We start from the raw sequence: 27,888 nt of genomic DNA on the forward strand, positions 1-27,888 counted from the left end.
ATGGCATTGCCCCTTGCAGCCCTAGTTCATTGACCACCCAGATCAAGGGCCCAGCCAGAGGACGCCAGAGCTCGTTCCTGACCCGCAAGCACAGTCCACTGTTCCCTTTCTTTCCCATGGGAATCAGCACAGGTAGGGCCTTGTCCCAGCACTGAATCCGCACGTACACCCTGCTCCGGCAACCAAGCAGCAACTGCAGTTCCCCTGTGACGGTTGCAGCCATAAAAATCTTACTACGCACGGCATTTCAGTCTGTCTTCTTATACTCGGTGAGCTCTTAAAATGTGCACATAAGCAAGACATGGAGAAAATAATCCTTTTAATGCTGCTAGAAGCAGGCACACTAGAACATTCCCTACCACAATACGTAAAGCAGCTTCAGGGAAACGAGAGATTTAATTGATGGTCTCCCTTAAACTCATAAAATAAATCACTCATCCTAAGTGGAAAGCACTAACCAGACACACACGCAATACTATAGTAAATTACTGTGTAACTTGAAGAAAATTTATGTTATTAATAACCTTAGATACCTTGTTCACTGCTTAGAAAAGTTTATTTTTCTGTGTATTTTTTTCCTGTTTAAAGAAGTTCTGCCTAAACAGAATTAAATAGATTGCATGCCTTTTTAATGTTTTTCCCCTTACCTAGTCACTGGATATCTGAACCGTACCTTCTAAAGATCGTAAAATAACTGTATACAGTGTTTTTAAAAAAACACCTTAATAACATGACATGCAATTTAGCCCTCTAAAATTAGAATTTAGTTCCCAGCACTTACTTTCCCGCTCTTTTTTCTTTAAGCGCTTTCTTCTTCGGTCAATGGAAGCCACCTCAGATTTCAAGGACAGGTAATGTTTCCTGATTTCCTGCAATTTTTCTTGGAGAACTGTTATGCGCTCGGCGCTAGTCAAATTTTCCAAGTCAGCTGCAAATTAAACAATCTCTGTTAATCATTGTACTGCAGCACTTCCAAAAACTTCTGAATTTCAGTGAAGTGGGAAGTACTCAAATCTTAGTGATGTGCTTTGAGGTAGCAGACACAAAGCCAACAAACACAGCAACAGCAGCTGCTGTTTATTATCACAAACTTTGTTCATTTTTTATTATTTTTTAGAAGATACCACCATAGATACATCTTTTTTTTTAAGGAAGTGGGAGAGGAAGAAAATGCATGCATTCCCCTCCCCATAGGAAGGAAAAGAAAAAAAAACCCCATTAAATTAAGACAACTGGTGAAAATATAGGAGCCAAAACTAGCTTTAAGCCTATTGTTTTGAGTCCTTGCTAGAGCTTAGTTTGGCCTAATACACCAGGAAGGTCAGTCTTGCCCGACTTGTCTCGGTTGTTACAAAACAAGCAGGTTACAACAGGAATCTGAATAGCTGTGGGGTGGTTCTAATCGAGTCCATGGCACATGGGCCATAAGGTATAACTATACAGGAACTCCTCGCTGGCATCCCACACGGGGATGTCGATGGACATGGCCAGCACAGGAGCTGCCCCTCTGGCTGCTTCCAGCTGGGAGCTCTCCACAGCATGGCACACAGCTGTGGGGGGCACAGGCAGGAGGAACTGTCTCCGTTCGGTCCCCTTCAGTCCCCACAGGTAAGCCACACTGGAGACACTCCATTCGAAGACATTGAAGAATCATTACAACTACCATGCAGCGCAGAATGCGCTTCATGAACCTGTAATGAAGGTAGCATCAAAGGACCAAAAGCCACAACTGTATTAGGCTGTGGGAAGATAAGGAAAGCTCAGAGACATTACAAGTGTCTTAGACCTCTGCAACAGCAGGGAATGTGTTAAATAGCAAAGTCCAACTTCTTCCAAGCAAATTTAGCACGTGCAATATAGCCAAGGTAGAAAGGAAGGAAGGAGCAAAAGCTCTTTAAATGTGTTGCACAGGAAGTCTGCCCAATGAATCTCAGCAGGCTGGTAAGTGACAACAAAGACCTATTACATTACACAGTCCTGAAGAGCAGGGGAATGTAACTTGACTGTGAAGAAGTACTAGGAGAAAAATACTTTTAAAGTAGAGCAACACTGAGATTCAGGGCTGAAGAGAAAAAAAAAATGCAGGGTTAGATTCTCTCACCGCAGAAACAGCTGGCTAAGTGGAGAATTCTCTGGGCATAAAAGAACACTGCTGGCAAAAAAAAAAAAAAAAAAAAAGATTCAGCAGATGTGTCTGCACAGCGTGCTGCGCCAGCTCTTTCCTGTTCCCACTTTACATGAGGAACAGCAGCCTTCACACAGCCTGGGACAGAGCGCAGAAAAGCGCGGAGCACAATGCTCTGAGAACTTCAGAAACTTGACATACACTAAGGTCATCTGTGAATATTGAATGAGATACTATGGATTACATTAAAAAGTAATTTAAATCAGTCACACCACACAGTTTCAATTTGACCTTTAAAAGCAAAGAGAAAGCAACTCATGCAATGCTATACATCCATGGTCAGTACTAAGGACAACAATTTATTGCTGACTAGACAATTAAACACCCAGATGCTGTAAGAGAAAGGGCTAAAAATAGCAAGTTTTTGTTTTTAAATAATCATTTTCAATTGTTTGCTTATTGTTATACTGAGGAAGAAGGCTTCAATCACCTAATATTTTCTCTTATTTCTCTTTTCTCCCCACTGCAAATAATGCTGCAATAGCATATACACACACAGAGGCAACTAAGAAGTTGCATTAATATTGAGGCATTAATGAGCTACTGAACTGTTTTTCAGATAGGCAAATGCATGATCCTTTCAACACTGCTCACCCCTAGCTATACACGTACCCGTAGCTCACTGATGCAAACACACTCACAGTTCTCATTACTAGAAATAGTAAACATGTCCTGGTTCACTAATGCAAAATGGAAGGGGAAAAAGTTACAAATCAATCATGTAAGTGTCTGAACAATAACCAGAGAATGAGGAGTAAACCAGGAAGAAAAATATCAACACAAGAAGCACATATAGTGGGTAACATTCATGCCAGAATGACAGGTCTGCACAGGATGGCAAGAACAGCAAGTCAGTGCAGGAGCCGTATGTAAAAACAGTATTGGAAGAGTGCGATATAGGCAGTTTCCTGCACTGCAATTGCAAAAAAAAAAAAAAAAAATTTTTTTTTTTTTTAAATCAGGATTTATCACAAAATTAAGCAAACTGAGGATGGAATAATTTTAGGGGAAAAAAACAAATTACACAAAATTCAAAAAGTCTTTTTATACTATACTGCAAGACCACACTAGGCATGTTTTGAAGAAAATACTTACACATTTGGAAACTCCATTTGTAAACTTTGGGCAAACGATTATTCTGTTCTTTGAGATCAGACTCCTTCTCTCCATTTTTCCCACATTTTCCTGGAGATTGTGTTCTTGCGGGTGATTTGGTTTGGTGAGATTTCATGCCAGTAGAAACTGATTTTGCTGACTGAGACTTGGACACACTTTCACCAGCAGATAGTTCTTCACTGTCACTGCTGTTTGCTGAAGAAACAGGAAGATACAGTGTTACAAAACAAAGCAACCTTCCTGCCCAAACCAAAGCTTATCAGCAGCTACCCCTGTGCTGATTTTCATACAACAGGAGTTGATTTGACCAGAATCCTTTTACTCTAAAATGATACAATCCATCCTGGTATAGAAGCTTGGCACACCGCTCTCTGCGTCACTAGTACCTAAAGACAGGACCACAAAACAGGTATATAACAGGGCCCCTCTCATTCTGGCATGCTGTGAAAGGGAAACCTTGCACTGGAAGCACTGTCCAGTTTGTTCCTGTGCAGGTAGATTCATAGCTGTTATGTGGACCTATGGGAACCAAACAGAGCTAGAGGGTGGATAAAAGTACCAGACTGTGACTCCACAATCCATCCTGAATACTGGTAGGTATATAGCTGAAAGCGTGTGTGCAAGAACGTAAGGGGGGTGGGTAGGGACACACTTCTTGTAAGGAGATTCTTGAATACCATCCAACTGCTCAAGGTCCATATAGGGAAGGTGCACTCTACTGTCTGAACGGTTCAAGACAGCATCACACTTGTTGCTTTAGAATCATATCCGTAAATAAATTGCCTACATTAGAAAATAAGGGAAAGCGGCAGTCCATGTGCCAATGTAGGTGCAAAAATTATCCATATATTTCTGCTTATGGGGCTACACTTTTTCTAAAACAGTTAGCAAGACTAATTGTTATGTCCTATCTCCTGTTTATCTTTTTTAATATTAATTTCTATTACAGCATTCGGTATATACAAACCTCTATCCTGTCTGAGAGGTACTAGTTACAGACAAGCTTTTCACTGTACTCCTAGGACACGTGTAGCAAAAACGAGAGTAAACAATTGACCTTTTCTTAGCCTTATGTCACCTTTATTTATTTTAGGTTTTCTGTGCTAAAATGACTAGCAATAATCTGAATTTGTGTGACATCATCTACAAAAATCCTCAGACATGATGATCAAATTCTTTAATTGCAGAAAAACATCTTCAGCTGACCCAAAACAGAAGAACTTCACCCCACACTGAAATAACTTTAACTATAAAGCAACAGGCTGAACTGAACACAGTTTTCTAATCAAACCACCCAAAGGAGAGTAACGAAATAATCTAAAACACATGATTTATGAGCAATGACTGAAAGGATAAAGCTTGTTTAGCATTACAAAAATAAAACTGGGGTGGAAGCAGGGGCAAGAGATTGTAATTCAACAGAAATCTAGTGAAGCACTGGAATGAAATGCCCAGGGAAGCTGCAGAATCTCCATCATTAGACTTGGTTTTAAAAACATGTTCAATTAATATTTATCAGGAGAAACTTATGCCTCAGCTGTACCTGCCCTAGGTGTTGACAAAAAGAACCCTGAAAGTCTCTTTTGGTTCTGGTCTTTATGATCTGGTGATCTACGCTGGAGAAACCAAACACCATACACATGGTATGAAAGAACTCGGCTGGGTGCAGAGCTGCCGTTCTCTGCTGGCTTAATGCAAAGGCAAGAGTTGAAGCTGCTACAAAAGCAGCTTTAACTGGTATACTTGAATTTTGCAAAAAGCATTTTTTGCTCACAACTGACTCCACATTTTATCTATTTATTGCCCTTATTACATACAGCAGTGAGAGTGCATACATACCAAGGACTGTACACAGTACAAGAAACAATTCTAGCTTTGAAGTGCTTGCATCCCGACGAAGACATAGGTTGAGAAAAATGGATAAATTCACCAAATCAAAGGGAACAATAGCAAGGCTAAAAATGGTGTATTAGTTCTGCAAATTCAGTTTGTTTTGTTACTTTAATTCCTGGGGTAAGGGAAGGAATAAGGATTATGGAAGGAGGAGATTAGTGAAATGGAATGAGAAAGGATAAGAAGAGGAGATCAATGAACATGAAGGATGGGTGGGGTGAAAGCAAATACCAGACCAGAAAGTACAGACTTTTAGTAAAAGCTGTTAAAAGAAAGAAAAGGGGGCAGGGGGGAGAAAGAGAGAGGAAAAAAAAAAGGCATAGCATATGCTTTCTATCCTTGCTTTAACTGCATTTTTTACAGCTGTCCTCCTGGCTTCACTCTCCAGCTGACTGTTCCCTGGTATTTTTTAACAGTGAGATGAGGCAGTAACTGATCTTGCTGTCTCCTGAACACGTGTGCATATGTCTCTCTAACACACCTCTGCTTTTATTAAGCTTCTCTTCCCCGGTACTGTGGTTTCTATTCCAATTAGCTTCTACAACTACAAAAAAGCTGCAAAAGCTCTATTATTTACTGAAGATGTAACAGATGACATAGGAAGAAAATAGAGCCTGTATTTTTCTGGAATTATTCTCAGATTTGCTACTGGAGAGATATTAACCTCTAAAAACTCATCTTGCAGAAAATACAAAGTATAATTTCATCCAGGTCCCCTCTAAAACTTGCAGCTATCATGCCACAGAGATTCCTGTCCCAATTCTACCAGGTGTGAAATACTCACTCTTCTTAGTCTTCCTGAATTACATGGTATTAAGGACCTCTTAGAAATAGGCCCAGAAATAACACAAGACATTTAAAAACACTTCGGCATTCAGCAAGAATAGTTTCTTCATTTAAACAGTATTAAGAATTCCCTAATGAGAACATTTTGTCCTAATACATTTTTTATTTCCAGACTTCATCTCCTACAATCGTTCAAACAAATGACACAGTACTTTCACACATTTCATTTCACACTGAGCTGCTCTACTTACTAGTTTTACTCTTCTTTTTGTTGTTTGCAGATGTTTTGTGGCTTCTTTTCTGCTTTTTTGAGCTGCCGCCTCCTCCCTGAGCATCTTTAAGTCTTTTTTGGCCTGTACAGACTATAATTGAAATAAAAAAAAAAAAAAAAAAAAAAAAGAAAGAAACAGAAATTAAACAGATACTTGCACTTCTGTGTGTTTTTCTTAAAGTCTCAAAAAAACCACTTCAGAGCTTAAGTTTGTAGACAACAATGCGACTGACAATACGGCTCAGCTTTCTACTTATATTGACAAGAGGAGGTGAAGGAAGATGGAAGGCAGACAAAGTTTGCTCGTTAGAGTGCACGTGTAAGATGATTCCAAGTAACTTTCCAGTATGCATCATCAGATTTCTCTTGAACCACACGGATTTTTATTTTTTTAATACTGTAAATTAAATAAGAATACATTTATTGGAAAAACTTATCAAGAACTACTGGAACTGAAAAATGTTCAATAAAGCCTGTTGCACTTGGAAGCTGTGAGAAAACTGAAACTATCACTTGTGATCAGTAATTACATTAATTGAAATTATTAAAAAAATGTATCTTACATCATGTTAAAAAACAAGGCAACAAAAAAGAAGGCAAACAAAAAAAAGGAAAAAAGTCTACTGGTATTTGTGAATACAAGGGGAAAAAGTAGAAAAGGAAGATAAAAGAATTCTAGTACACCTGTTAAAAGAGCAAATTTTATGAGTTGTTCAAACGTTGTTCCACAACCACCTGACTTACAGATTAAAAATTACTCCTGTAACAAAACCATTTAAATTAAGAAACCCAATTTTCTAAAACAGGGAGTATGCTGACAAAATCAGAGAGGAAGTTAAAGTCTCATGCATGTAAAAGTAATATTGTGCAATAGTGTAAAACTTTTTTCACGTGACAATAATTTCCTTTTATATAAAAAAGCAAAAAAATTAAGTTCTAAACCTACACATCTATAATTAACAAAGCAATACAGGCGTATTTATTGAGGGCTCTTCCAAACTCTCTCCTTTGTTTAAGGAAACACATTTTGTTGCATTCTTTCAAAAGAACAATTCAAACAGAATGATGAAGGTAACACACCTTAAGGGCATTCTGAGAAAATTCAGTTAATTATTAACTGAATTCTGTTGAGATGAAGAAACCACTTCTGTCATCTCAGGATTATATTCAGACATGTATTTTTTTTTTCCTTTGTATTAAGAATTTTTTAGGCACTTTAACAGAGTGAAAGTAGCTGTACTTTTGATGGAACTGTAAAAGAGCCAGTGACTTTCACAAAAAAGCTTTTTGATCCAGCCTTGCAAACAGTTAAAAAGCAGGCAGCAGTACACTGACATCACGTGCACAAGCGTTGACAGTGTTTATTATCCCTTATTCTCTAGTGTTCTCAGGATAGGAACTTCAATCTGCAAAATCACATCTGAAAGTGAAACATAGCTAGTAAGGTCAATGTTTGTTATCAGCTTGACTTGTAGTTTTTTAAAACGTTAATTTCATAAGATGCAAGTTTGAAATGGTTGCCTAAGCACGTAGTAATTGTCACTTTCTCCCCCAAATAAACAGCTTACAGATAATCAAATGTTATGTAAGAAACAGTATCTTCTACTTGTAAGCAAGGTACTCAAAATGTATTCATCTTGCTACAATAAATATTCCTTATACAATGTATTACAGTTTGCTCTGGGCTTTTCTTGCCAGGTCCGGTATAAACTTTATTCTTATATACTTCATTCCTCATTGAAACCATCACAACTCCTGATGGAAGGCCAATAAACTTCCTGGCAGATTATATTTTATTCACTAGATGATTATGCCATTTCCACACATTTGAAGTAGGCAGTAGGCTACTAGTTCCTCCAACAACTAACTTTCCAGCAGTGTAACCATAACAGAATGAAAATACATCAGCAATGCTAAAATGAGAGCTGGTTAGGTTGAAGACAGCTCTGTTTACCCTTTTCCTTTACCTTTTTCAGTATGCTCTGGCTCTGGTTGATTACTACTACTGGAGCTGACGCTGGCATCAAAACCTGTTGGAGAAATATTTCCCTCAGACTGGAGGTCCTGCAGCTCCCCTGCAACACTGTCCACCTCTATTGTGCTATCTGTTTCACTTTTAATGCTTCGTATCTCTTCTTGATTTGGTGGCAGCGTCTCAGAGACAGTGACGCTGGACTGATGTCTACTAGACTCCGTCACGGTTACAGATGAAGGCGATTCAGGAGTTGTAGGAGGAGTATTTAGCACTGAATTACTGCCACTGCTTGGGAATTCAACTTTCTTTTCACCCACTTCAGTTGGTTTCTCCTCAACAGGTTTAACGTCCACACTAGCTGGCAAAGATTTTTCAAGTTCAGAGCTAGGCAAAGAAATGTCTTCTTCTGCAAGAGTCTGAAGCTGCTCCTCTGCTGCAGCATCCTCAGGAGCAGCGTGCGGAGGGGAGGCAGCAGCTTCAGTGTCAGAGTCCGAGAACAGCTCCTTCAGTGTTTTCTTCGGCCATTGTCCCTGAATACTTGACCAGACGTCTTTTCGATCCTTCGCTCTGGTGTTCTGAAGTCTTTCATCAGAGTTATTTAGAAGCTTTATTCTTTTCTCTCCCACTTCAGAAAATCCTGAGTAGAAAGTACTTGTCCGTAAAGACTTCCTTTTCTCCTCTAGTCCATTGTACTTTTTAGTTGGAGTGATTTTCAGTTTAGATTTGTCTTCCTCATCTTCATCCGAGGAGCTGTTACTGCTGTTTTCTAAACTAAGGGAGTCTTTGTTTTTGGATTTCTCATCCTTTCTATTAGGTGAGACAGACTTTAAAGATTCCTCTGCAACGCAGTATCTTCGTTTACCACGTTTTACCTGTGCTTTTGCTGTTTTATCCACTACCTCCTTTTTTACATCCTTTCTCTTCTTTGTGGCTTCGTCTTCTCCATCGGAGTCAGTATCTTCAGATAACTCTTCCATCTCTTTTCGCAATCTTTCAGGAGACTTGGATCCCGACTTGGGCACTACTACATCTGTCAGAGCCTTAGTTTCTTCTGGGAGGGATGAACCACTCTGTTCTTCTTTTAGACAGAGTTCGTTTTTATCTTGGCTTACAGCTTCATGTTGAGATTCCTCTTTGCCGTCAGCATGTACATTCGGAGCACTTTGGTCATCTTCCTGCTCACTATCATCAGAACTTTCAGAAGCTAATTAAAAATAAATTAAAAGAAAAACAAAACAAGAAAAGTTTGTCTTGATTCTGGTTACAAAGAATTCTTAAAAAAACAACTAAAGAAAACTGTACAGATATGAACACAGGCTACAGGGATCTCTAGTAGTATATATTTTAAATGGTACCTCCTGAAGACTTCAAAAATTTATTTCCTGTTCTATTAGAAGGTATAATGGCTAGATTAGCAAGTAGGAAAATTCTGTATTATACCATACAATTCCAGGAATTTCTGAAGAGGTGGAGAAATCATAGACTGCATCGATCCATAAAATACAAATTTCTGCATAATTAACCAAAACAGAAATTGAAAGATGTGCTTAACAAAAACTCTAAATATTTCTTATGGGTTACAAGTACTACCATTATCTGCCCTTTTTCCAAAGCCCAGAACAGAGACAGTATTTTCCCTGGAGAATCCACAGTCTAAAAGGACAGAACAACAACAAAGACACTGGATAATCTCTAACAAACCAACCTGATGACCAGCCTGGAAAAAGGAAGTGAGAGCAGTAATGAAAGGCACTTGGAGAAATATATGAACAGTAAGAATGCAGGACAACAGTAAGAAAATTCAGGGTTGGGAATAAAGAAACTGAGAAAAGAAGAACAAAGATATAATGGAGAAGGAAACAACAAGCCCATTCAATGGGAAAAGATATGGATACAAGGAGAAACAATGAGAATTGGCTCAAATATATGGGTAACTCCTTGATTTGTAACTCATCCATTTTTGTTGGCATGGCTAGTTTAACTCTTCTCATCCTACTTCCCATCTCATTCTCAATTCCTCACTAAAACTCACCACCTCTTTAAAGATGATAATGTAACTAATGACAAAGAAAAGCAAAACTGTCAACAAGATTCACCGAAATCAAAGTTGAATTAACTTTTTTAAAAAAGGTTTACTGAAATACAGTGCACTTAGAGAAGAGCACACTAACAGAGAGAAGAGGTGTACAGGACAAAATACCTTGAGAAATGTTGTGTCAGGTGTTTTTCTTGGTTTATTTGTTTTAAGATAGGCAGGATCTTAAATTCTACTCTAACACTCAACCCGAAAGCAAGTTTTAAGCAACCCTTTCAGTGTTGTTTGCCTTTTTCTAATTAAACGTTTATGGTAGACATTTTGGCCTAAAGTTCCAAGAATTCTATCACTTAAAATGGACTCCTAACACTTGCCTTTCTCATACCTTAGAGGATCAAAACTATACTACTATTATCATATAAGAGGTATCAAACTTTGCCATTTGAAATAAAAGCCAAGAACACATTAACACACCATATCCATCAAGTTTTCCTCAAGCTATTTACTTTGCTGTGCCCTTCAAAGAGAAGTTGAATGCAATTGCATTAATCATTCCAGTTTAGGGAAAAAAAACCTGTGAAGTTTTGAGCAAGCAGGTCTAAAATTAGAGGAAAAAGAAATAGTAAAACATTAGAGCCTTTCATACTTAAAAACAAAAACCCACAAGTAACAGGAAAAAAGTTAATCCCCAGCATGAATCTACATGGACTTAAATGATAAAAAAATCGCATACAATTAAAAGCATTTCTGGAAATTAATTACGTAATATGGAAAACATTTAGCTTTCCAAAATTATTAGAGGGTGTATGTCAAATTGTGCTTTTGTAATCAGAAGTTAATTACAGATTAATCATAGCACTAATAATAGTGTCATTATCATCACCGTTAATTGCTTTTTTGTTTCTCATTTCCTAAGGAAACGAAGCTTAATAGATTACATTGACTGTTATTCTACCTACAAATTTGGAACCCAGTGGCCGATGTCATCCAAGTTCAAATAAGTCTGAAAGATTATTGAATTCATACAACTTTTACAAAAATTGGTGGTTACCCAAACTACCTATACCGTATGTGATTTCTTTTTCTGGAGGCACACACTAAACTAAGGACGAAGAGAAGGAACTAGTTATTATAATGCTGCTGTAAAGGTGTGGGGAAGGGGAAAACAATGTTAGGAACAACAGACGTGCTGATAGGAAACCTAGCTTTATTAATTCTGTTTTTCAAGGCCAAAAAAAAAAAAGTCATGGGTCCTAAAAGTTACATAAATCAAAAATTAAAAATTTAGAAATAATACAGGAAGCAAAAATGCTTTGCTGTGTATCAAACAAAAAAAGGATGGCAAAACAAAGCATGTAATTCTTAAGACTGTTAACATACACTGAATCCACAATACCTGTTCTCAGAAACTGTGAATATTGCTTTTGTCCAAGGGTTATTTCTGAAGATGATGTTATAATTAGCCAGACAGACTCAAGTGTACAGTTGCATCAGTTGCCATTTACTACTGTTTAAAGGCCATTTACAGAATTAGAAAAAGTTTAAGTACAATACCTTGTAGCCCATTAATGATAGAAGTAATTTCTATTGATTTAACTGGAGCTTGTTCAGTATTTTTGGCTTCAGTGCTGTCAAGTTTGGACCCAGTCTCTGGTGATGTGCTGGTGTGAAAGGGTGGTTTTGACAAACGTCGCAATTTACAGTTTTTAGGAGAATACTTCTCTTCCTTCTCTTTGTCAGTTTTATTCTATGTGAAAGAAAAGATTAAAAATTCTTCTCATTGGAGCATACATCTTAACATAGATTACAATTAAGCAATGCTTACAGCTATCTTAAACATTCAACCCGTAAAGTAGAGCTTTCCTCTTTGTTTAAAAGATTACAAATACCTTTCTACGGCCCATACTAAGACATTTATACTGAAGAAAGGAACTTCATCAACACTAAGACAAATGAGAAAGCAAATGCAGCCAGCGCTCTAGGAGCAGTGGCACTCCAGGATGCCAGGCTCAGCAGCGGCAGGGCAGGGCTATGACACCCCGCTCTGTCACAACGGGCAGGGAGCTCTAGAACAAAACTCAGGTTCCAGAGGCGCCACGGTGCTGGGGGCCAGGGGCAGGAGGAGTGCTGACATCTGCGGCAGAAGGAGAAGCTTCCTTGCATCCCACTGCCCAAGGGGTGTATCATAACCTAAGCCTAAACATCAGTTTTAAAAGAATGAACTCTGAAAAAATGCCATGAAATAAAGTAAGAGTCACATACACATGGACTAGTCATAAGTTTGCTCTCCAGAATCAGCAGAGGGAGCTCCCAAATTTCATCCCCCCGAGTTGGCTCCCACCACTGATGATAAAATGGATCCTTCTCATTTGTCTTCTCTAAGTGCATACATAAATTTCACAAAAAAAAAAGAAATGGGAAGAAGGAAAGTGAAGCTTCCCCTCCCCACCCCGAAGTGAAAAAACAAAACCCTGATAAAAAAAGTTCTAGTTTTTAAAGGGCTAGGAAGTTGCTTTTACTGTCAAGCATTTGTAGGCCAATCAAAAGGTTGGGGGGGATGGGGGGGAGTACTTAAGAATATATTAAACGAAAGTTGGGAAGAACAAGGGAGAAAAAAGGGAGATAAAGTACCTTTATTTTCTTTCGATGCTTAATTTTTGGTACATTTTTATCAGCTGGTCTCACTATCTTGTCTGCCTTTATCCATTCATCATACCTAAAAGCAAAAAAAATTGTACACATTTATGGTTTTAAGCAGATAATCATGACATCATAAGAGAAATTAATGGAGGAAAAAGAAAATTATTAGCCATATAAAAACTGAATTGGGATTTGAATAAAGAAGTAATTTGTGTACTTTTCAGTATGTGGAGTTTCAGCTACAGTTCAATTCTTCATATGCTGGGACACAGAGGACGAAGTTTTCTTACACTGATGGGTAAGAGTGAAAGCTGGTATTTTTCCAGCCTGCATTGAACAGCAGGAAATCCATGTATACAGGTAAAACAAACTACCAGAAGAATAATTCTGTATGGATCTCCAGGAGTTATACTTTGTATATATACTGTAACACCTTAACAATAAAATAAATTCTTAAACTATGTAAAATGTGACCAGTTAACAAAAATAAATTCTTTCGAGCCTGAGTGTCTGCAAAGTGGTATTTGGAGTGACAAAAGTTAGTAACTCCTAAGTGTTAGAGTCACTAACTTACACTAACACTTTTCAATTTATTTTCAGTTAAAGGTTTCCTTTTATATCAGAATGATACTAGACAAAACCATACTAAATAGCACGAACATATTAACAACAGGTGTCTTATTATCTAAGGCTGGATCTGTTAAATATAAATCCAAGACCAGAGAAGTACATTCTTAGTAAGAATATACTGTAACTATAGTACTGTACTTGCCAGTTTCATTGTGTGTTTCTGAAAAACCTCAAGAATCAATTGAAACAACTTTTTTTTTTTTCCTCCCAGTAAGCATAATCTGCTGTCCTACTTCAACTGTGAATTCAAGAACCATCTGAATAAGAAATAGGTCAGTTAAAAATTACTATGTATTAACTTTTGCCCCAATGTACAGCCACACAAATTCTGATCCCCCTAGGTAAACACCAAAACAGAGGGGAAAAAAACAACTTAAAAAAAAACCAACAAAAAAACCAACCAACCAACAAACAAACCAAAAAATGCCACAACACACCCAGAGAACTAGTACAAGATGGAGCCGAGCACAATGCACTCATGACCATGCTGGCTTTCCAGCTGGGCTTACTTAACAACCATTTTGATATATACAACAACTGCTGATACAGTCCCAATTCAGCTTCTGTGCAACTACTGCCAATTATATCTACAATATTGACATATAAATTAAAAAGGATTAGAGAAAAATACGCAAGTTTTCAACTTGCCTTCCTGTATACTCTAAGTTAAGATCTATGCAAGGGATTCCAGAAGCTAAATACTGTATTTTATTAACTTAGATTTCACATAATAATATGGTGAAAAATGAAGTAGCAGTAGTCTCTGAAAAATAGTTTTCCAAAACAGTTTCTTGGGGGGGCCTTCCCCTTCACGTGACAATAAAAATCACAAAATCTAGCAGCGGACTATGCAGACTACAATATACCAAGATTACCTATACTGCTGCAGATACAGCTATAATTGTACTATTACCAGGTGCCATGTGGGTGAACAGGCTCAGATTTCTCTCCAAAACTGAAATACAACTCTGCAGAGTACTTTCCCGTATGGAACAATCCCATATTCTGTGAGAAACCCTATTTGAAGTAATCTTTCAAGTCAAATACGTGCTTTCCAGAAGGAATACTGCTAAGTAGACTGCCAAATGGACTTTGCAACCCACGTAAATGTAAGAGTATTTCATTAGGTCTAAATGCACGCAGGAAAACAGCACTAGGACTGGACAAATACGTGGTGAAAAGCAATTATTCTGACAGCATCCTTTCTGCCTCAACCATGTTGTTATAATACAGAATTTGTAGTCACTCATTCTATGCATTCCCAGTAAAACAATCTTCCCCCTATGCAAAGTCTGTGCGCTGCACATACTGTCTGTGGTTCAAGGTAATTGTAGTGCCTGTTGGGGCAACAGCTGATAGACTAGGGGGCATACTGAAGAGCGAAGGAGAGAAGTGCAGAATCTTAAGAGCATATCTGTAGATACCACAGGGTCTTAAACAGTACATATTAGAAGCAGTGGTCACAGCTCCTCATCTCAAGGAGCACAAATTGAAAACCTATGTGTGACAGCCACAGTTCCTCACTGGAGCATATCCTGCTCTACTCCAGACTGTACCTGGAACAGCCGTCAGACCCTGCAAGGAGGCCCAGTGTCACAGAAATTTTGAGTCTTCTCCAGGAAATCAGATGCCCACACTTCACACCTCTGCATGGCACAGCTCCTTTCATTACTCACATCAGATGCATACAGTTTGCCTAAACCTGTGACAATTGGACCCTAGGCTGAAACAGATCCTGCAAAAGGGGTGCATCCCAAGCCACAGCTGACAACCTGACCCTAAATTACAGTCTCCTCTACTGCATGACAGAGAAGCACCCTGGAAGCTCCACAGCACGCCAGATGCCAAGCTGCACCTGAATGGTGTGTGTGACTCAGACTAGAGCCTTTCTTTGTAGAACTGCACCTTATTAAAATAGGAAAACTTACTTCATCACTAATCTTGCTTTAGACAGCCTGTTCACAAAACAAAAGAAAACCAAAAAATTATGAAAGAAGTTCTTCAGCTCTCATTACAAGAAGTATGTGCTTCCAGAAGACCTGGGTCATTTTACTGCAGTGCCGTCTTCCACGCTTGCTTCTCAACTCCCTAAAAGGAGCAGCTCAGTGTGGAGAGGAAGGAGGTAAGATGGGGAGGTGTTCCTAAAAGAGTTTGCACAGACTTGTTTGAGAACCAAGAGGAGGGATTTAATAAAAAATTATTATTTACTTATTTTTTAAATAAGGTTTCATATGAAAACCTGGAATACCTTCAGAAGAAACCTTCAGAAGAAACATCCCCTTTGCCTTACTAAAATGAAGACAAAGATGAGCCAGTAAGCAGAGCAGCTTTTCTGCCTTACTGGTTAAAATGAATGCCTGCCAGAAAGGTGGGTTTGAATGGGAAGGAAGGAAAAAAGGAAGAATGAAATTAATAGCTATATAGCAGAAAAAATAATTGCAGCTTTGCCTAAGAGTACGTACTGATTCTATTACATCCCTATGTACTGATTGCAAGCTAAAATAAACCACAGCATATTCTCAGAGATTGCACAGTCAATCCCCCACAGAAGTACTAGAGGGGAAACAAGGAAGAAAGCGTACTTTTCCAGCCTCTAGATTTATACTAGCAAAGGTACCACTTTCTCAGGTAGACAAGTGACCTCAAGGAACTAGCAAGCCTTGGCAAATTCACTGAAAAAGTTCCTGTACGCTGTCTGTTAACTGCTAACAAGGAAGAATCAAATGTTTTCTTTGGCTGTGATCAAAGAAAAGTGGAGATTTAGTCTTATAACCAAATACTGGAATACTAGATGAGGACTCTGATTTTTTAATTTTATTTATTTTTTTATTAATTCTCCCCCCCCATGACATACACTACTCTCAAGAACCTGAAATTTGGCTACACGCACTCCTTTAATTTCAGTGGTTGACTGTTAAGTACAAAATTTGTATATTGTTAACGCTTCAACAAACCGAGACAGAAATTGGCACTTTCACATTCAGATTTCTGAATGAAAGAAAGACATGTTGAAAATAATGTCTTAGTTTTAAACACTTGAAACATTCAAGACTAACATGTCTTGTGATATTGTACCATACGACACACAGAGTTAAAACAACCTAAACTATTTTTGAATATGCACCCTCTGTCTTTTATTACTAGGAACATACTGCAGAAGAAATTCACCTCAAACACTTACACATGGATCTTTTCTTTGCACTGGCAGCTGAAAATTAGAATTATGACAGAAGGAACTGGCACTGTAGGCCCCAGGGAAGTTTTAGTTCCATATAAAGCATACATAATTCGGAACATGACTGGCCTGTTAGAAGAAATACAGTTTCTCTCATAAGCTTTTTCTGGTTAACATGTGATAATGTAAACAGTTTTCTCTAACAGGGTAGAGATTTTTACCATTCCCTTTCACTACAAGTCAGGCTCCACTGAACACTACAATTCTTTACCTTTATCAGAAACACGTATCACCCGAATCTCAGGAGCTAACAACAAGATCCTTTAGCATAAAGTAGTGCAACTGTACAATGCTGTTAAGCTATATTCCATTTCTGTATTATCTATTGACTATTTAAAAAAAAAGTTCCACTGTGGTTAGTGTCACTGGTTCCAGAGCATTTAAAAAACCAAAAAAATAACAAAGCTGAATACCAAGTTTACCAAATTCCATTCCCAGTACCCCAAAGCATGTGCACTGCGCACACACACTATTATTCTGAACCCCAGACCAATACTGAAGTTACCTTGTGATATGAAACATTAGCAGTTATTTAGGATTCCCGCTCAAACCTGAGGGTTTAAAGAACAGGCCATTAAACGGCATACTGACCAAAAGGGGAAACAGGAAAGTTGACTTTAAGGGGTAGGAGAATGACAGAGTTAAAAAAATCCTGGATTATTAGAAAATCCTAGTTCAGTACATTCCATGACCTAATGTTACACTACTTGTCCCTGCTAAACACTAAAAGTAAGGAATGTAGCTACAATGAATAAGGAGAGGAGGGAATTGCCACCTATCCAAGTAAAGCAGTTAGTTTTCAAGGTTGTGGCTGACTAAAAGCCAAATCAAGTTATTACATCATACAAGACTTGTCTTCACTATACTAAAATATCAAAGCATTTAGATGCTGCCTTAAGCTCAGGCTTACCGACTCTTACTGTCAAATCCAAAAATTTAAGTAATTTTACTTGAATTAAATAAATTAGCCACATTTAGCAGCATCCACACACAGTCCCATAGCTAAATCTCAGTCACTGATATCTTTTTCAGTGAAAAATCCTTCTCTCCTAGCTCCTTTCAGAGGGCTCTTTTGAAACCCCAGGTAAGAATATAAATGCAAGTCCTGCTGCCAGAAAGACCAAACAACTCCCCTCACCTCTCAAATGAGTGCAAGTTTATTAAAAATGCTTTTATCATCAAATATATCCTAATCACAGAAATAATGCCTCTGATCTCAATCCACGTATTGGTTTAAAATGCAGAATTCAAAAAACTGAATCTTGATTTCTCCCTTAAGAACCAGGGTGCTGGGATCTCCAAGGTGAAGGCTCATTTTTGACTTCTCATTTCTTCGTATTTAAAGTGGTACTGCTCAAATAAAACTCTGATCACCTCACCTCATAGCATGTATAATAGCATAATATTTACTCAAAAAGGAAAATAACTTCTATGTTTACACGTGAATTCCGAAACAAGAGTTTAAAAGCAAGAAACCTCTTTGAATGGTACACAGTAGTCCTCAGCAAGCAGGATGCAAATTTCAGCAACTTACGCTCCTAAGGCAAATCCTCCCCAATAATGACCAAAACACTAGTCACATTCCAAATCCCACCTTGAGCAGGCTGCATCTCCCCTAGTATCTTGACTTCATAGCCCACTATGCTTACAAATGTTGCCTAAAGACAGTTTATGTGAAAGATCATATTCCTGTAGATCAATATAAATGTAGATCAAAATTCTACAAAAGATCAGTATCAAAACTGGCAATATCAAGACGTTCCTCCTCAGCAGTGCCTTAGGTAGTCCTGGAAATCACCAGGCCTAGATGCAGAGAGGTGTATTCAAGGGAGGGAGAGAAGTATCATGCTTCTGTAATTGTGACCTTTGCTAGCAGATCTTGCTAGCACTGAATAAGTGAGATTTGTCCTGCCCTCTCGGTCAGAGGCAGGATGGTAATCAAAGTCCAGATGACAGAAGAAAGTCACAAGAGCCTCAGATTTTTCAGAAGAGGAAAAATGAATAAATAAAAAAGTACGGCAGATTTGCCTCAGACTTGTTTTTGTTTTTTTTCAGAAGAGGAAAAATGAATAAATAAAAAAGTACGGCAGATTTGCCTCAGACTTGTTTTTGTTTTTTTTTTTTTTTTAAAGATCTATAAACACAGTAATAAAGTTTAAAAGATGATAGCTGAGGACAATGAGCAGATACGTTGAAACTGAGGAAAAAAGCAGGAGACTTGGTAATTGGCTTAAAAGCCACTCAGAAGCTTTAGTTTTCTCTACTGTTTTCAAAGTTGCTTCAAGTTTTAAATGGAAAAAAAAGTGGTCTGAAATGGCAAAAATATATTAATACTTCAACTTATTTCTATTAATGCTATATTAAAGACAATAAAAAGCATATACTCCTGCACACGCTAAGAAAAGCGTAAGAAGCCACTAGGCTAAGAAGAGTCTTGTTTGGAAGCTTGAGGCAGCCATGGGGGAAGGAGGGGTGGGGAGGGGTGGAAATCAGCTCTGAATGAAATGCAATTATTTGCTGCACACTAAATTGCCACTAAAAGTCTTGTACTTCTCTTGCTAAATACCATACTGCTAGTGTACTCTCTGCTTCGCTGAGAAGAGTGTGTATACAGACTCAGCTAAGTGCACTATTCAAATATTGTATGAGATAAAATTGGCTTAAGAGAGCCAGAGGAGGAATTTGTGAAAGAGTGAGCTGCCACTTGTTGTATGGAGAGATCTAAAAATAAGACGGGGAATGAAGGAAGCCTTCTTTGAACAAGTAATTTTAAGATGATTTTCTAAGTAACTGAAGTACTGCATTTATAAAGTGTTAAAAATCTAATAGTTTCATACTGTACAATGACCTTCACAGAACACCAATACTGAAAGTTTAGGACTCCAGTTCTCTATTCATTTAGTTTTTAAAATACACAAGTGTATTTTAGAAGTAATTCAAGAAGTAATCACTAACTAAAACTCAAGTTACCTCACATTCCATCCACAGTAGTGCACCAAGTAAAGGACTTCTCCACCTTCGATGTCAGAATCTTTAATACTAGCTTCATACATTTTTTGATTTTTCCCTCTTCCATACCGCACTTGGACTTTCATGCCTGGTGGATAGCATTCAAACTCTTCTTCCTCATTGTTATTGTTGTCTTCTTCCTCCTCCTCCTCCTCTTCCTCCTCCTCTGCTTCTTCTTCATCTTCATCTTCTTCCTTATTCGTGTCATCTCTTGAAAGGTTTAAAAAATTGTAGAGTTAATATGAGATACTTCATAAGCTTTTCAGTTCCAAACCACATATATTGATAAATATTGTGGATGCATTAGAGACTGGGAAACAGCAGGCTCCAAATATGTGAAACTGCACTACGGCCGAGTAATATCAGCAAAATAGGATATAGCAATACACACAAAATCCAGTGACTGTAAGGTGCAAAAATGACTTGACTAAAAGAAAAAAATAATCCATCAAAATCTGTATGAGCAGAAGTTGTTCAAACTCATCTTTATATGATTCCTTCATGCAGTCCCTTTGTTTAAATATCGTTTTTCCAGTTCAAACATCCTTCTCAATATAGAGAAAGTTCCCTAAATTCCATTTTTCAGCCTACAAGTTTTACAATCGCTTCTTGAAACTTGCTTCCCCAAAAGATCCTCGCTTTATTCTAATAAGTAATCTCTATCTCGACACCTTGAAGCGAATGCAACCAAAACCAGATTTTAGGCAAAAAAACCCTTATGTGAGATTATTTAGCAAATCAAGCAACCTGTACTAATTTATGACCTTGTCACTCCTTGCCAATTATGCTAAAAGTCTTCTAAATATAAGTCAAACTTGCATTTAATTATTATATAAATATACAAGCAGGTGTTCACTGTTTTCAAAAGTAACCTAGTTTTGAATACATTTTTAGATATTTGGACCAATTTTCAGAAGCACTAAGAACCCACAAATCTTGCTAGTCTCAGTCAATGGCCGCTATGGGCTGCTCAGTGTTCTGAAAATTATCTCCAACCAGCTTAAAGAGGCAGACTACATTACAAAAGTTAATGGGGGAAAAATATCTTTTAATCTTAAATAGCTTTACAAAACAATATTATTGGCCCTCACATCATTCTAATCCCACACTCTGTGCAATACAGAACAGATTAGGGCTTCCTACTAAATTCACAATAACCACAGACCACTAATAATTTAACCTGAGATGTGGAACAGATATGTTTGGATGTATTAAAGACTGGGTAAGAAAAGATAAGTGCTGCTCCAAGTCTGATTCACACCAATATTTAAGTTAACCTCACAAACAAAAAGTCTGTATTAATAATCTAAATCTTTCCATGAAATTTTTGGTAAAAAATACTCAAATAAGCCAAGCTACTTTCTCTGCAAAAGGATCAAATAGCATTTTAATTATTCAAATGCTTTTTTGTAGAAGTAAAACTGCAGTATTATTATCTAATTAGCTGGCAAAAGAGAATTCAGAACAATAAGCTAAATTCAACTATAGCGTAACCACACTGATTTAATGAAATTACTTCAGAAATTAATGTTGCCACATATATATATACACACACACAAATATATAAATACATATATATATATATGTGCATACACCACGAGACAAATGCTAAAAATTCCCTCTGTTGGTGTATTAACTAAATCAAATCACAGAAGATACAACTATTCAGGTATACATGGCATGGAGCAGACAGTTTTGTTCTAGAAGGCCAAGATTTTCAATTTATTATAAACTTTCAGTGGGCTACTTTGCTAGTGAAGTTAAAACCACCAGAGTTAAAAATGTAACATAAATGAATGAGCTTTGAAAGCTCACTTTCATCTCCACTACGCATCATATGGCAAAATCCACTTCCCAAAGAAATCACAAATAAAGGTCCCCAAAGACTCAGATGAAAAATTCCTGAACAGAATTCCACAGCTAACAGCAGAAAGCACCAACCAGTAATTTAAATGCTTTTAAATTATACTCTCTGCTGCACTAAATCAAAACTCCTAGCTAATTTCAGCTTAACAGTTATTATCATACAAAAGCTAAAAAAACTTGGCATCGGGAGCAGAGCTACCACTGCTCCAAGAACAAGATGAGCGTGTGATTTCCCATTACCAACAAGACTTTTCAAAATTGTAATGAACCAAATTTTGCCAGATTATTTTTTTTCCCCCAAGAACTAGTGGCACAATCCTTGAATGCTGTCTGCAAAGAAAAGCATGCCTATGAGGGAGATTCAGGATTTCCCAGACACTGGCAATTATGGTGCCAGTGGCTCTTCAGAAACTGAATAAGTTTGGAGTCTCTCTCACCTTAATCACCCTATGGCTTTCTTGGTGTCCCAACAGATATTCTACAAAGACTCCATGACAATACCAGAACTTCTCTGGAAGAGATGTGTGAAACCCTCATTGTGAAGTTGAGTAATTTGGATGGTCAAGTAGATGTGAAGAGTAGACTGTGCATAGGTGGAAGGAATGTCAGGAAGCAAAAGCAAAATGGAAGCAGAGATGGCTGCAATTAAAAAGTGTTCTAAGGAGTGATTTGGTTAGCGATCATATGGAGATCAACCTGGAGATTTTAGGAAACCAAACAAAAGCAAAAGAACATTCATCGTTTTGGAGCAGAAGAAACGGTGTACTTGTATAGCTCCTGGAACAAAAGAAAAAAAAAAAAACCAAAACATATTTCAATGGTTGCAAGGAAGAAAAGATACTGTTTTACAAGGCCATAAAAAGCTCAAACCTGGCAGTGCAGATGAAGGAGACGCCATGACTGCCATGAAACAGAGGTTTGTAAGACAAAATTGTGATTGTAGCCATCCAGCATGCACAGTCGTAACCTCATTTGTCTATGTATGTATGCATGAGAATATCGGATTTCCTTTAATGCTGTTCAGTCAAAATCCCATTGTGGGGGGGCAGGGAGAAAGAATCAAACAAGCCTCTTGCAGCAGACAATAACTGTCAACTTAAAAATAGTACCAACAATATTTGCCACAAAGCTGCAACAGTTTGAACAACCCAAGCAGCAGCTGATGAAACAAGACAGCAGCAGATGTGCATGCACACTGTACAAGAGACACAGCAATACAGGTGTAACTGTGTTCCAGAAACCAAAGTACGACCACAAAGCTTATCAGGAAGACTCAAAAGCATTTCCAATTACAACTGCAGACTAAAGAATACCCTCACCCCGTCTCCCACGGAATGGGAACATAAACCTTCAGAAGCAGGAAATTAATGAATTAAAATGCAAAAATATTTGTTAATAAAGTAAAACCATTAAAATGTTTAGATTATACAAATATTGCGTATCATTAGTTCCAAAGGGCACTGTGAAATTGTTAAAAGGCTAAAAATACTGCAAATGTTCAAAAATACACACGTGGCAGGTAATTCTCAGTCAATATAAAGATTTAATGCCAACAAGCCCATAATAAGGGTAAGTATATCAACAAATAGATGTTGTTAACAGATGAAATAGCACATGCTATTACACCACTAAAGGAACTGCAATATCATGCAAACATCTTTCAACCCACAGTCTCTGGCACTAACCACAGCACTGTCACAAAGCCCGGGTGAAACCTATGAGACAGGGTGTGATCTGGAGCATTAAATCTGCCTCCTAGTATCCCTGTTTTGCAGCAAACCTAACCCTACTCCAATACATTTCCCCTGACACACCATGCTGGCACGCACAGCAGGTGAGATGGCAAATGCAAGATTATTTTTTTCAGGGGTTATTCTAAAACTTGAGGAAGCAAGATTATTTCAATTATTGGTTCAATTAAGTCATTACAGTTAATTGAACCACTAGCAGAAATAAACTCCAGTGTAATTGACACTTCAAGTTTAGCAATTAGCTTCTATTTTTGTTTCCCTCCCTTTTTCTCATCCTAGAGCATTATTTAACCTCTACTTCACATAATACAGAGCTGGAAGATGTTGAGTCTCCTTCATACTCTGACTTGCTCAATCCCAGCTGTATTAAGATGCCCTAAAGTTTTAAGGCAGAGAGGCCATTAAGACCTGTACTTATGCCATGACACTAGAATCTCATCTTTATTTAAACAAAATCACAAACCCCCAAAAGTTCACTAGTATTTGTCTTCCCTCTGAAGTTGCAAATTAAACCTAAAAATAAAAGCTCCAAAAATTTCTGTCTACACACACAGAAAATCTGAATAAATGCACAGTTATTCATCATCATTCTGAGGAAAGGGGAAAGGCACTAATCTGATTCAAATCAAGTCTGAGAGTAGTACAGTACACTTCAACCATGCAAGAGTGTACTCTGTAACCAGTGTTTTCCTCTGCTGCTACAGAGAAGACAAATGAAAGGACCTCATGTTATTGCTTCAAATTATTCAGCCAAGTGTTTTTTGCCCCCCCCCCCTTTTTTTTCTTTTTTTGAAGTATTTTGAAACATTCGGAGTACAGCAGTTTTCATTTTTATGGCACTGGTTCACACTCAGCTTGAAAACATCTAGTATTTGATGAATGTTTTAAGGGCTCACCCACGCACATAAGTCTCAGTGACAGCTACCATGGTTAATGACCTCTGTAGTGACCATAAGATATGTAAAATGTGATGACAGAATGACTTTTTTCCACATCAAAGACACCTCCCTTCCATTCAACGTGATGCACGCACAGGACTGGTACATTTACCCTGTCACTGTACACTTTATTATTGTGACATTAGCAGCTTATTGCTGTATCAAAAGCAATCCTTATGTGTATATATGTATCAGTGCGTATTCTATATTAAGGGGGGGAAAAAAAAAAAAATCAATCAGGCTGTTTCTGAAAGCATGAGTATACAAAAACTTCCTTCCCAATACAAAGGCAGCTGGAACACATAAATATAACACACATCACAAATAAGAGCATAGAAATATGTTCTTATAAATGAAACTACCTAAGTACACTTCTTAAAAATGTATTTTTTTGCATACACACCAACAGTCTAAGATTCAGAGCAGATGTTCACACCAACTGTGCAATGAACACAACGCATTTCTCTCCCTTCTCCCAAGCTAATCAATTCCATACAAACCTACATCAGACTGGAGAGAGCTATCTCAATATATAGTTCTCAACACTAATCCATAAGCTAGAAGACATGCCTTCTGTATCAGAACTCCTCCACTCCAAAACCTTCCTGCTACCATTTTAAATTCACCACCATAAAGCTTTGGTATGTCATTTTAACAGATAAGGAACTGAAGAAAACATTGCCTCCAACAATCTGTTATCTCCCATATGTGAAATGGAGCTTCTGACTATTACATAATCCCGTTCAGAAAATCCTCATCAAGTGTTTCCAGAAAATTTAACTCTTGTACCAACAGAAGCCATCACCAGCACAGGCACAGCAGGTAGTCACCCTACCCTATAAGGGTAATAAGCCTAGTAAAACCCTTCACGTGAAACAATGCCCATATTAACCTAGTTCTCAACTACTGCTTTTATTACTCCTAGCTCCCTCCTGCTGCTTATAGGAGGAGAAATGCTTTTACTGCATGTAATGATGTACATAACAGCTCTAAGATTAAGATTTTTCCCTTGCACGTGAATGAATGGTTTAACTCCGTTCAAGATTATTAGCCAAAGAGGTTTAGCATTTTCTCCTTTTGATACTGTCGAAATATGACAGTACCAATTCCCAGAAAACCATACCATGAAGACCTAAACCGGCAGTATGAGACAACCAGAAGTGTTCAGGTTTCTGAAGTATTCTTTAAGAATGTTTGTTCGTGCATTCCTTGGAGGAAATAAAAAAGTAGGCAGTTTTCAAGAAAAATAACGAATTAAATCCAGGAAGTTTCATAAGACCAAGTAAGAACTATTTGTGAGTACTGAAAATGACAGCTTGGTGAGAAAGGACAGGGTAAGGATCCAGAGATGGCAGACCCTCCTGGCGTAGGGGTTAAGGCAGTGCCTCAGCCAAAAGAAGGAAAACAGAAGAACAAAACCTTGCAATCTTTCTGTACTGTAACTGGGATTACTTCAAAGAATTTTGCTTGGTCACCTCAAAAATCCAAGTACTACCAATATAGAAGTCTGATGCAAATTTTTGCTGGAAAGCAAAAAGTGTTATCTGGATTCTGAGCACTTAATCTTTCAGTTCAATATAAAGTTCTTGACAGTGGCCTGTCCCAGGTGCTCTAGAAAAAAGTGTTTAAAAAAAAACAAAAAACAAAACAAATCACCTTGGAGTTGAATTAATCATCTGGGAAAAAATTTTCTTACTAATATTGGTTAACTGGCAATTAACCTATACTTCAGTTCACAAACTATATCTACTATGAAATTTTTGAAGACTTACTTTTTATTTTATTAGCTTATATTAAAAACCCCGCACCTTTTAAAAACTCTGCTAGGCTCCTGGCCTCAGTCTCTTGGGAGCATGTTCAACCGTCTACATTGTTCATTATGTAAAAAAGCCCCTCGGTTCTCAATTTGTTGGCTTTGACTCAAGTCTTTGAATAGTTACAACAGTTAATGTTAGATGCTACAAAGGAAAATTGCACTGACTATGCAATGCTACGTTTGAAGACCACTGCTTCCACAACATGAAGTTAGGAGGAACTTCAAAATAAGGAGGATTTTAAACTTTTTTATTCATTGACTAAGGATGAATACTTTTTTGTACCTTAGGGAAAAGGATGTGTTTTACAAAGCCATTTTTGTAAAGATCCCTCTGGGACAGACCAATGAGAAATAACACATTACTGGCCTTTTTTTACTGTTTTTATGTCTAGAAGTTGCAAAAAGCCATATCTAGCACATGCATCTTCCACTAGCCACAGAAAAAACAAGAAAAGCATGTAGAGATTAAGGGGCAAGCTGCCTTTGAATCTCTGTTCTCAGTGTTCACAGATATACAAGCAGGCAAGAAACAGGCACTCTGGAGAAGAACGGAAGAGAACCACATTCAGCTTTTCTTCCTCTTCATCATATTGTTGGGATTCCCCATAAGTCTGGGTAGAAGGGACCACAGGATTCAAGTGGTAGCAATCTCAAAGGGTTCAGACACATGGGATTACACAGAGAAACAAAGCCTCTGGAAAATAAACAACCAGCAGTACTTCCTGAGATCTGGAAGCTGGGAATTAGATCCAGTCCACCCAACAGAAATTCAGCAAGAAGAAACCTGTAAGTTTTTCTGTCCTCTTGGTTCCTTGTGTCTATACACAAATAAGCCTCATGAAGATGCGCAAAGTCCTACAGACATAAATTCAAATAGCAAACTCTGTTTGCCTTATATAATACTAGATTTCATTTGTTTGGCTATTTGGTTAGGACTGTGAAAGACAGATGGTCCATAGCTTAAATAAAGTTTCAGGAATACATTTTAAATACACTGACAAAAATTCAGTCCACAGTGATCTATTTTGATTACATTTTGGGTATTTTTTGTGTGTGTGATTAGTTTTCCACCTACAAAAATGCATTTTTTCATTTTGTATTTCAGTTCAACAAAGAACTGAAACCATAGCATTTTCCCCCCCTCTATATAACCTTTGCCACTTCTAACCCATAAAGTTGGGGATGGGGGGAGTACAACGTCTAGAACAAATGTCCCCACCAGCATACCAGGCTCACAAAACTCCTTTATGGTATAAACACTAAAAACATTGTTTAGCATTTAGGATGACAGTGACATTTTAAAAAAAAAACTCTTTAAAGCTGATAGAAATGCAGTTTGTACTTCCCATCAATCTCTGAGGGAAGAAAGGAAAAGAAATCACGCTAGCAGCACTATTACATTGCTTATAAATCCTTACAGACTGTTAACTGCTACAAATGTTTCATTTCAGTACGTTTAAATTATTCCTTGAAACATATCCCCAGCAATGACCACATCACCACCTACATCTATTTTTAGAGCTAGGCTTTCTATTCTAAGCAACTCGTTACAATCTTTCATGAATCATAACAAAATACTAGTTAGAAAAGTTTTTACTGGATGAGTAAAGAGAAGCAGAGAGCAAAGCACTCAATTGCAATCAGATGAATTGGGGAATGTTAAGAGGAAATAGTATTTTCTATAGTTTTTTGTTGTTTTCATAAATAAAAAAACCTAAGAAAACTCGTAACATTTTTAAATG

General features: G+C 37.6%; 1 protein-coding gene across 2 annotated transcripts in view; it reads right to left on the minus strand.

The window, feature by feature from the left end:
- Positions 1-27,888, minus strand: part of ARID4B (AT-rich interaction domain 4B) — a 93,908-nt gene that overhangs the window by 1,979 nt on the left and 64,041 nt on the right. The window contains exons 17-23 of one of the 2 annotated variants that reach the window (XM_076334140.1): positions 19,737-19,985; positions 12,893-12,977; positions 11,816-12,008; positions 8,219-9,430; positions 6,232-6,342; positions 3,281-3,496; positions 782-928 (exon numbers count right to left, since the gene is read on the minus strand). In XM_076334140.1, coding sequence (XP_076190255.1) covers positions 782-928; positions 3,281-3,496; positions 6,232-6,342; positions 8,219-9,430; positions 11,816-12,008; positions 12,893-12,977; positions 19,737-19,985 — 2,213 coding nt within the window. The remainder of the gene's footprint in view (positions 1-781; positions 929-3,280; positions 3,497-6,231; positions 6,343-8,218; positions 9,431-11,815; positions 12,009-12,892; positions 12,978-19,736; positions 19,986-27,888) is intronic. The other variant, XM_076334141.1, reaches the window with a different exon arrangement.

Source organism: Aptenodytes patagonicus, chromosome 3, assembly GCF_965638725.1.
Source record: "Aptenodytes patagonicus chromosome 3, bAptPat1.pri.cur, whole genome shotgun sequence".
Taxonomy (NCBI): Eukaryota; Metazoa; Chordata; class Aves; order Sphenisciformes; family Spheniscidae; genus Aptenodytes; species Aptenodytes patagonicus.